Below are 12,213 nucleotides of genomic sequence, written 5' to 3' on the forward strand. Positions count from 1 at the left end.
ATCGCCGCCGTGGGACCGACGGCGATCAGGTAAGTTGCCCAAAACCGTTATGACGGTTCAGGACCGTCAGCGGTCCAAACGCACGTTTTACCGCTGACGGTCCTGAACCGTCAGCGGTCCTTAAAGGGTTAATATCAAAATAGAAACATAGAATGTGACGGCAGATAAGAACCATTCGGCCCATCTAGTCTGCCCAGTTTTCTAAATACTTTCATTAGTCCCTGGCATTATTTTATAGTTAGGATAGCCTTATGCCTATCCCACGCATGCTTAAACTCCTTTACTGTGTTAACCTCTACCACTTCAGCTGGAAGGCTATTCCATGCATCCACTACCCTCTCAGTAAAGTAATACTTCCTGATATTATTTTTAAACCTTTGTCCCTCTAATTTTAGACTATGTCCTCTGGTTGTGGTAGTTTTTCTTCTTTTAAATATAGTCTCCTCCTTTACTGTGTTGATTCCCTTTATGTATTTAAATGTTTCTATCATATCCCCCCTGTCTCGTCTTTCCACCAAGCTATACATGTTAAGATCCTTTAACCTTTCCTGGTAAGTTTTATCCTGCAATCCATGAACCAGTTTAGTAGCCCTTCTTTGAACTCTCTCTAAGGTATCAATATCCTTCTGAAGTTACAGTTAGAATAAAATTTCGTATAGATATATAATTTTTTTACATTTTTATTATTATTTTTACATGTTTAATTTAATTTAAATTACTTATTATTTGTATTTTATAATAATATATATATATATATACAATGTAACGGATCGCCTGGCACCCCGACTGGGTACCTCCGTTAATGGATGCTCCTAGCGTTTCCTGAGGACTCCAAGCACTGCAGCAGACACCACAACCACCGAATCAGAGAAGCGTATAAATCCTCTCAAGCATATGAATGCTGTAGACAGTTGAATAGGAAACCATACGAATAGGTTTACACTACTAGCAGTCAAACTAGAACAGCATACAATAAATCCTCCCCCAATAATGAGACAACACTTCACTTTGAGGGTTAAGCAGGAACTGAGGCTGGCACTCCCAGCCTGGTTTTTATTACAGTTGTTGAGAATACAGGTCCGCCCACAGGGAGGGACAAAACAACCAATCAATCGGTACAATACACACAGACACTCCCACACAAAATCCTCCCCTCTGCCTGTAATAGGATTACTGAACACAATGGGTAATCTCATTATCACAGGCAGGGGTAGTAATACTTTAAATAGACGGCAATTTTGCTTTGGTGGGTAAACACCTCATGCTACTTATCGCCAATGCTCCTTCCACGGTCTTTCAGCGCCCCACTATCTTTCCTTCAAGGGAGATATATCAAGTCCAGATCAGATCACCGTCATTTAGTTCACGGGGGACGAGAGATGAGAGGACCTCCGGAGCTCCGGAACGGCTATCTCAGCAGCTCATGGCGGATCGCCCCTCCTCTTCCGTCACCACGGCGCCTGTACGTCAGCACATCCGCACGTCATGACGCCCACATAACAAATTACTATCTTAGTGCTGATTTATATGACATTTCTATGAATTTTTTGTTTTTTTTTAATAACTTGGAAACACCCCCGGCTGTCAATCAAACAGCCAGGGAGGTTTTCAGTCTCCTTCCATTAACTCCCCTGAGCTAACGGAAGTGGCAGGCACGTGCTTCTTCAGCATACCTGCCTCCTTCCACACAGACCTCAGACTAGCTCTTTAACTCCACAGACCTCAGACCTCAGCCTTTGGAAAGATGTACCCCCAATGTACCTAAAGATGTACCCCCAATGAATAAATGCATGAAAATTTCAAATATCTACTAAACAGTGATTTATTTGGTCAGTGAAGTGTTTCTTTAATATTTTCTGTAATGTTGACACAGTATAGATATTTAACTGTTCTTTCAAATGAAGCAGTAATTTTGTATACAAGACTGCTAGACTGCTCTAATTTTGGTTTGATATTTATTTAAGGCTGCACTGTGGTTATTATTTCACAACAAGATGGTGTTGCATTTATTTAAATATACACAAATGCCATCCAATGTATATAGAGATTATCAAAAATATGGTGTACTTCTCAAAGTTAAAAAATACCAAATGCATTTCTGTGAAACGTTTACAATGTTTAAGCTCCACATCTGCCTCTTTCAAGATCAAACAATATTTAAAATGCCTCAAATATATATACATATAGGTGTAGCAGTCACCCCGGTGAGTAGAGGGGATTTCCACCGCAAGAGACGTCCTTTCCCCCTAGTGTGACTAGTGTTATAGTATTCCAAGTAGTAATCCAAGCAGTAAGAGAAGCAGTTATAGCTGGTATAGCTGTTCACTACAATCACGAGACGAGGATGCGTATTGAGGCTGAACTGATCTGACTGGGAGCCACAGCTGGCCTTTTATGCAAGTCCCCATGCAAGGGGTTTCTGGTGACATATTCCAGGGGCATTTCCCACTGGACCTGACAGAGGACAGCCACATAAGCACACACATAATTACATTACCTCTCAGGTCCAGGACATGCATAATAAAAATACCCCAAAATATATACTTAACAATGAAATACCCCTTAAAGTTCTATATCCCCGGATAGCCTGGATCTGAGCGCCCAACATATCTCGAAATCACTCAGATCCCATGAATGTAGCCAAAATGCCATCAGGGTATAATTTAGACCTACTGCAGATGAGGCGCCTGCCCAAAATAGTTCCATGTATTAAGGCTGTGCAGTCGGTCTCTTTTGGGAGTACCAAAATACATCACATACATATGAATATCAGTTTGTGCGTACATTCTCCTAGTCTCTGTGGTTCGAGGAATGTTTTCACCGAACACCATTCTGTTCGTAAGAATATTGTCGAACATCAGTAGGGATGGAAGTCTCAGTGGTGTTCGTGCCGTTGAGTCTCAGATTTTTTGTTCCATACATTCGATGACTAAACACCGCTGGCCGTGATTGTATCTCAAGATGGCCGCTGCCACGTGTTCACACATATGAACGACGACCACCCAGCCAACCGCTTAGAACATTGAGGTGTTTGTGATTATGGAGGTGTTACTAGAGGTTAATGGGGTCAACAAGCGGCACACTCGGCATCTGGGTGGTCGGTCGTTCGGTAGTTTATTCATTATTCGAACAGGACAATGTTAATATAGGGAATAAACGCATTTCACCGAACAAACAGACAAAGGAAATAAAAACTATAAAATCCAGGGACAGGGAGATCTGTCAAAATAGATCTAGGTGATATTTACTCACCAAATTGTGTGTAACCCCTTCGGTGTGTTGAGAAGGGGTGGGTATAAAAAGCTAGAGTTGACGGAAAATTAGAACAATTATAAAATTATAACAGTGTGCCCAAACTGCTGAATTATGAAAGTGAAAAGTGTCAATAGTCACATAGTGAAGAATAAAAAACCTTTCTGCTGTATATATGTGTCAAAAGGGTACTGATGTAAAATGTGTAAATCTACTACACAACAATTAGCTAAACTGCTGTAAAAGGGTTTCATAAATAACTAAGTGCTCATTGACACAAGTAACAGAAGACGTAAAGATATCTAGTGCTACCATAAGGTAACATGGGAAAGTAATGAAAGCATATAATAATCATCTCAAGGAGAGGCATGTACTAAATAGAGAGACAGAGAAGAACCAATAGCTCAAATAAAACATACAAGGTTATTCACTAAAGTCCTCCACTGAACAAGGCAAAACAGTCTGGCTGTGCATGAGGCAATTCAGACTGCAAAACCCTGACATTATTCACATTATTTAACAATGTCTAGATTTTGCAACTCAGGTTCTGAATAAGCCTGAATTAGGTCCAGATTTCAGCTGGACCACTTTCGTCAAAAAGCTGAAATCAAGACCTGACTGCTTCAAAATTGGACTGAATTTAAAATAAAATCTGAACTATTTTCCAGCTGACAACGCTAGCTGTATCTGATGGGGACTTTTTCAATAATTAATGAAGAGTGGGCAGATTACAGTTTAAACCCCTATACCACTTGTGCCCAGTGGGTGGGGATATGTCCTAGTAAATGGGTAGACATTCGTATGTTCCATCTACCCCCATCCATGGTCATATCATATTAAAGGGGGAGGACATAATGTTCCAAAATTTTAATGAATTTTCTTTAAAATATAGAAAAATTTGAAAAAAAATATATTATCGTGTCAGTATTTTTTTCTCATTGGTTTATTTATCATACTTTGCAGGAAGTGGAGTGCTTGCTATTGCTCTCGTTGCTATATTCTTGGATAACATTGATTTAAATACAAGACAGGCAAAGGATGACTTTAAAGAAGAATCTTTTGAAAAACAAATAATGGCAACTATTAGGCATCTAAAGGATAAGCGTCAGTGTCTTCTCATCCCACTAACAATGTACAGTGGTTTTGAACAAGGATTTCTTGCTGGTGATTATACAAAGGTAATAGTAACTTAAAACCCAATGTTGAAAAACCTTGTAAAAGTGCAATCACACTATCCATTAATTTTATTATGGCAGATATGCACTGTAGTGTTGCTGTAAATATAAACATATATTCCATACTTTGCCATGCATAGTTATGTATTGATAAAGATAGGATGTAATTTACTAAGGAAATATCACTGCAATCCTTTGAAAACATGCTAATAAGATCTAGTTCAGAGAAGAATTAAAAGGACACTACCAATAACATAAACAGTAACTAGATTACCGTATATACTCAAGTATAAGTCGAGACCCCTAATTTTACCCCCAAAAACTGGGAAAACTTATTGACTCGAGTATAAGACTAGGGTGGGAAATGCAGCAGCTCCTGGTAAATTTCTAAATAAAATTAGATCCCCCAAAAATTATATTAATTGAATATTTATTTACAGTGTGTGTATATAATGAATGCGGAGTGTGTGTATATGAATGCAGTGTGTGTGTGTGTATATAATGCAGTGTGTGTATGAATGCAGTGTGTGTGTGTATATAATGCAGTGTGTGTGTGTGAATGCAGTGTGTGTGTGTGTGTGTGTGTGAATGCAGTGTGTGTATATGATGCAGAGTGTGTTTGTGTATGTGATGCAGAGTGTGTAACATTGGTGGGGGGGTGGGCATTGTTATTCTTTTTTATCATTATTATTTTAATATTACATTTTTGTAAAAAAAAAATAATATTATTACAAATTTTATTTTATTATAATATTATTGAAATTTTTATTTATTTATTTTCGTCCCCCCTCCCTGCTTGTTGCCTGGCGAGGGAGGGGGGCTATATTATTCCCTGGTGGTCCAGTGGATGGGCTGTGCAGGAGGGGGGATGGGAGCAAGCTGTTACTTACCTTTTCAGCAGCTCCCTTCTCCTTTGTGCCGTTCAGCTCCATTGTAAGTCTTGCGGTCTGCATGACGTGCAGAGCTTTGCCACGGTAACCCGTGGCAACGCTCTGACGCCGCGGCTCTCGCAAGACTTACAGTGGAGCTGAATGGCTTAAAGGTTTTTCTTAGGATTTACCATCATATTTTGGACTTTGTTTACGATCATATGTACTGCAGTCTGTTTTGGCGCAACCTTTCTTTATCTTGTCTTTTTTACTATCCTTGTCAATAGGGCTTAGAGGGAACCCTATTTTTTAGTTTTTTTTGCCTCCCATTCTCTTCATTCATAGTATCATCTTATGCGTTCTCATGGGCTTAGGGGTCTCTCTTCCCTCTTCATTGACACAAGCATACTGTAATGGACCACCTGGCATCCCGACTGGGTACCTCCATTACTGGATGCTCCTAGTGCTTTCCGAGGGCTCTAAAACACCATAACCACCGCAGACCCCACAAACCGCCGCAGCTTGGTTGGGGTCTCGCCGTCTCCTACCCACCCTGGACCTACGACAAGGCTCCAGGCTCCAGTGGGTGAACCTCTCCTCCCAGAGAGTGAAGCAGGAACAAGCTCTTAAAAGAGCTTAGTAGTGATTATCCAAGGGAGCATGCAGAGCATAGCAATCCCTCGTAGTGATATAGCAATTCCACCAATAAGAGACAAGACTCTAGATTGAGGGTTAAGCAGGAACTGAATGCACTGAGGCTTTATTGCTTCTTTTATACACATTTCCCTCCAAGGTTACCACCCACGTAGATCTTGTTGGCTACTGAAAACACAATCGTAACAACCAATCATATACAGACACACAGTTAAACACTCCCATTCATCACAGCAAATTTCTTCTCTCTGCTTGGGGGATAATTGAGTTTAATGGCTGTATTAACTCACTTATCTCCAAGCGAAAAACATACTTTTTACACAACTTTTATAACTTTAAAATGACACATCATATTTGCATAAAACAATTTTTTAGAAACAACATAATTATGGGAACAACATATCCAAATTTCATTAGAATCCGTTCAACCGTTCGGGAGTTAGCTGGAAGTCCCATTTTGACCGACCGCACGCACATTTTCATGTCCAAAACAGTTCCAGAGATTTGAGCTGTGCGGCCGGTCTATTCATTACAGTTCAAATGTCGTTCGAATGCACAAACGGGTGCCGTTCGTGCAAATAACAATATTACTGTGGCGTTCGAATGGTCGAACGACGTTTGACTCCATTGAAATGTGATAGTTCCAGGGAAGGTAAAACTTCAGCGGTGTTCAGTTCCATAAACTTGACGGCAAAACACCGCTGACCACGTTCGGCTAAATTAAAATGGCCGCCGCCACGTGTTTGTTTGTCGAATGGCGGCCACTTCGACTACTTTGGCACTTCGGCTGCATCCGACATGCCATAGCAAAAGTACAGATCTTTACCCAGAGCATTTAAAGGGCCAGAAACAGTCTAATAAAAGTCCATAAACCCAAATAACGTTTTTAAAAGGGCAAACTCTCCTAGGGCCATAGCCACAAGGCAAGAGACTGGCAATTAGTCCTCTCCAGGCCAAAGTGGCAAAGGGCACTTTGTCACACATACAAATGCAACTTTCCACCTCTAATCCAATCGATATCCAAGGATCTTTCCACCTGGCACATCCTACATTTTGGATGGTTCTGTAGGATAAATATCCTAAAGATGAATGTCCTACCAGGAATCCTATATTTACTCCAGATACTCCCAATTACCATCCCGAAAATGTTCTTCAATCTCATACGCAAACTATTTACAACATTCATTTAGTCCGACAATCACCTAGATTGTCATACTCCCTACTAACCAGACCAAACACAGACGGAGGCTTAGGTTTGCCAAACGTGGAAACCTATCATAATGCAGTACTTTTGGCCAGAATATATGACTGGACAGACACCAATACGAACAAACAATGGGTAGCCATAGAGGACACTTTTTTTGGGTCCCCGTTTTCATGGTCCCATGGCACAAATCAGAACAAACACTACTCAAGCATGCACAACACCCAACTATAACCCCTACCCTTAGAATGTGGTGACATCTCAGACATAACAAGGATATATCCCTGTATCTCTCTCCACGCTACCCTGTCTCACACAATCCACTTTTTAAAGCAGGTGAAAACACAAGGAATACAACACCACCTCTACTTAACTCTACACACTCTCATTGGAGGCGAAGGGATAAAACCATTAGATACATTACTCCCAGACAGGACACATGCAACATTACAAAAATTCCAATACAACCAACTCAAACACGTTTTACAGTTGGGACAGTACCACCAAAAGGACAACCGTGCACTCTATCATTTTGAAAATATCATGTCAATAAATAATTATTTAAATACAAATATATATATATATATATATATATATATATATATATATCACAAAATTAATACACACAGTGACACACAGTTAAATATTTTATTAACTAAACGTATATGGGAAAAACAAAATAGATGTAAGATATCACCAACATAAAATAAACAAAATAAGAACAATCATATTTTGGTAGCAGCATCTCTTTAGGATCTCGCAAGTCCCTAGGAATGTTACGAGCTTGAACTCTTCGTTTAAGAAATTTGTATAGGGCATCATAAGTAAGTGGTTCCAGGGATGCTCTCTAAGCCCAGGGTCCTGGATAACTATCTTAGTTTACATTATGGCCAATCCTGCCATGGCCCAGTTAAGTTTAGATGCTTCTTACCCTCCTGTTTAATTTTAGTGGCTGGTGCAAGATATACACACAAGCACACACACATGCTGCCAGTTATAGCTTACTTTTCCTTAACACATCCATGGCTAACAGGGTTGTTCATTAAGTGTGAACTGTCATAAATACTTAGTGAATTCAACATCAATTTCATATTTTAACTGTATTAAAAACTTACAGTAGCTGAGGGGTTATGCATGGATCTCAAACTGAATTCTAGAGCTATATAATCCAGATGGTAAAACATAACCTGTAAAATAAAGCTGTAACTATAGGATATGTTTAGTAAGATGTTTTACACATTAGCCTATATCTTGCCATTTTTATAATTCCCTGCAATTTGGAGATTCACTTATAAGGGATTTCTACAAATATGCATTATACCACATACCTCGGACCATTGGGTGGTATGAGTATCGCCAGTGGCACAACTTCACCCCTGGAGGACTGTCAACCTGGCATCAAGCATGCCAGGCTGACTGACAGCTCCCAACACAAAAGACTATGCAGAGAGCAATGAATATAATTAATCAATTAGACATAATTGGGTATAAATTGAGTCAAACAGAAACAACATGGGTGCAAGTCAAAAGGCAAATAGATAGAAGATGATAAATGGGATGCGGCACTCACAGTCTTTTTCCAGATTCAAACTTTCATTTCACATAAAGAACATCATTTAAAAAGATTGATGGATCATGATGAAAGTCCCAATCGGGGTCTGAAATGTCGATCTTTTTGGATTAAGTTCTTTATGTTAAATACAAGTTTTTATCTGGGCAAAGACTGTGAGTGCTGCCATCCCTTCAAATATAATATATGTATGTGTGTAAATACAAGACTTGAATATCTTAAACCAATGTGAGACTCTAGAGAATAAACATACACAGCATATGGTGTAATATAGTACAGACTCATGGAAAAAAAAGCAAGAGGTGAGAGAGCAATCACAAAAATAGAATAAATTCCAGACTTGTCTCCACAACTGGGATATATAAGATAAAGTCTTTAGCCATTGTGACAAAACCCCTGTTTTGCCGTACGTTATTCGTGTGTTTGTCCCTCCCTTTCATGCTTTATTACAAATAAGTGAACAAATCCCCGAACAGTCAGACCACCTACAATGGTCGTGCGCAGCTCATTAACCACTCAGCCATTGCGGTAAACCAAAATTATTTGTCGGCTGGGTGGCCATCGTTCATTTTTGAACATGTGGCAGCGGCAATTTTAAATCGTCGAACGCCCAGCGTTCACCCACATCCATCCCATTCGTCTCCTAGTGCACGAACACTATATCGTTCGGGACATTTTTATATACGAAAGAGACCGACCCCAGGTAGCTGAAGTCATGGAGCTATTTTCGGATACATTTTCACGAACAACAGGTGAACTAAATCTTTAACTCCATGACGTTTGCACTGTGTTCATGGGATCTGAGCGCTATTCGACTCTATTGTGCGCTCAGATCCAAGCTATCTGGGGGTATGTTGAACATGGGGACTTTGTTCGGCGAAATAAAAGTTATAGATTTTAGTACAGTTTTGTTATAATGTAAAAAGAAAGTATTTCTCTCTACCTGGAGATAATTAAGTTTACTCCAACCACTTAAGCCAATTATCTCCATGATAGAGAGGAGGGATTTCACTGTTTGTGTGGGTGTGTTTATTACTATAATGTAAAATGATTGGATACTGTATTTCTTGTCACAGTCTTCCACAAGGTCCCCGTGGGAGTAACCCTTGCTGGAAGCCCTGCATAAAAGGCCAAGCTGTGGCCAGCATTAAACCAGATCGTTTTACCCCTTCATGAAGACTCGACTCATGTTTGGGGGATTGGGAGCTATAATCACTATTTTGCCATATATAATCATATTTTGCAAATATATAAAACCAATCCAACGCGGTCCATCCAGTAGGGACATTTTTAGCTTCCATAATATAGGCTGCTGCAATGAAATGATCCAATCCACCTGTTCATACCATGCGTTCCACCATGGAATGCCAAACCTCTTATGTCACTTCCATTCACTTCCACACTTGCATCCAACTCAGGACTTGTATGATGCATGCGTCCTACGTGTCAGTATATGTGTGACATGAAAGTGTATGTCCAAAATCTCAAAGAGGTTGAAATGCATAGATACACGTAAAATACCTATACAAATGATAGGAATCATCAGAATGAGGTGACATGAAGCCATATAAGAAATGTACTGCAGAAAAAAAAAACCTTACCTTAAAAAAAAATGTAATAAAAAAACTGAGAAAATGGGGAAAAAATGCATTAAGTAAATAAATAAAAATGAAAAATAAAATCATAATAACAATAAAATTAAAATAAAAGTAAAAGTAAAACTAAATAAATCAGTCACAAAAAAGACATAATACAAATGAAAATAAAATGAAACATATAAAAGTAAAAATAAAACAAAGATAAAAAGAAATCTCCACCAGATTGTACTATATTACCACCCTTATATGCTCAATGGCTATCCTGCAAAGTACTCCGCTCACAGGCAAGGCCCTATTTACCCTTTGTATTGATCTGTTTACTTTGCACTTTCTTTTTCCCAACTGTACAGTGCTACATAATTAGTGATGTCGCGAACACAAAATTTTCGGTTCGCGAACGGCGAACACGAACTTCCGCAAACGTTCGCGAACCGGCAAACCGGGCGAACCGCCATAGACTTCAATGGGCAGGCAAATTTTAAAACCCACAGGGACTCTTTCTGGCCACAATAGTGATGGAAAAGTTGTTTCAAGGGGACTAACACCTGGACTGTGGCATGCCGGAGGGGGGTCCATGGCAAAACTCCCATGGAAAATTACACAGTTGATGCAGAGTCTGGTTTTAATCCATAAAGGGCATAAATCACCTAAAATTCCTAAATCACAATGGATATGGATTGACACCTGACATATGACATATTGACACCTTGATATATGGATTGACACCTGTCCTCAGAGACCCTGATACACACTGACACAGAGCAGAATAGGGACTGTTCCCCCTACATAGGGTCACTTGGCAGATATGGATTGACACCTGTCCTCAGGGACTCTGATACACACTGACACAGAGCAGAATAGGGACTGTTCCCCCTACATAGGGTCACTTGGCAGATATGGATTGACACCTATCCTAAGGATCCCTGATACACACTGACACAGAGCATAATAGGGACTGTTCCCCCTACATAGGGTCACTTGGCAGATATGGATTGACACCTGTCCTCAGGGACCCTGATACACACTGACACAGAGCAGAATAGGGACTGTTCCTCCTACATAGGGTCACTTGGCAGATACGGATTGACACCTATCCTAAGGATCCCTGATACACACTGACACAGAGAAGAATAGGGACTGTTCCCCCTACATAGGGTCACTTGGCAGATATGGATTGACACCTATCCTAAGGATCCCTGATACACACTGACACAGAGCAGAATAGGTACTGTTCCCCCTACATAGGGTCACTTGGCAGATATGGATTGACACCTATCCTAAGGATCCCTGATACACACTGACACAGAGCAGAATAGGGACTGTTCCCCCTACATAGGGTCATTTGGCAGATATGGATTGACACCTGTCCTCAGAGACCCTGATACACACTGACACAGAGCAGAATAGGGATTGTTCCCCCTACATAGGGTTACTTGGCAGATATGGATTGACACCTGTCCTCAGGGACCCTGATATACACTGACACAGAGCAGAATAGGGACTGTTCCCCCTACATAGGGTCACTTGGCAGATATGGATTGACACCTGTCCTCAGAGACCCTGATACACACTGATACAGATTAGAATAGGGAATATTCACTGAATGCCAAACATTGTTATACAGGGGAATATTCAGTAAATAAGGATAAGGGGGGGACCTACTGTCCTCCCCCCCGGCCCCCACCCCTGAGCGGTGGGTGGGGACCATAAATCACAATGGGGGGGCTACAGTCCTCCCGCCCCCACCCATGAGCGGTGGGTGGGGGCCATAAAAATATTGAGGGGGGGGACCTACTGTATGATTTTGTATCGATCAGGTAGTGTAAGGGTTACGCCCGCTTCACAGTGACAGACCAAACTCCCCGTTTACCGCACCGCAAACAACCACAAA

The 12,213-nt window shown here is 40.5% G+C and overlaps 1 protein-coding gene across 1 annotated transcript in view; it reads left to right on the forward strand.

Annotated features, from left to right (window-relative positions):
- LOC134585785 (protein unc-93 homolog A-like) overlaps positions 1-12,213 on the forward strand; it is a 137,178-nt gene that overhangs the window by 96,778 nt on the left and 28,187 nt on the right. Inside the window, exon 6 of the mRNA XM_063441253.1 lies at positions 4,216-4,430. Within this exon, the coding sequence (XP_063297323.1) occupies positions 4,216-4,430 (215 nt within the window). The remainder of the gene's footprint in view (positions 1-4,215; positions 4,431-12,213) is intronic.

This window comes from Pelobates fuscus, chromosome 2 (assembly GCF_036172605.1).
Source record: "Pelobates fuscus isolate aPelFus1 chromosome 2, aPelFus1.pri, whole genome shotgun sequence".
NCBI classification, from domain to species: Eukaryota; Metazoa; Chordata; class Amphibia; order Anura; family Pelobatidae; genus Pelobates; species Pelobates fuscus.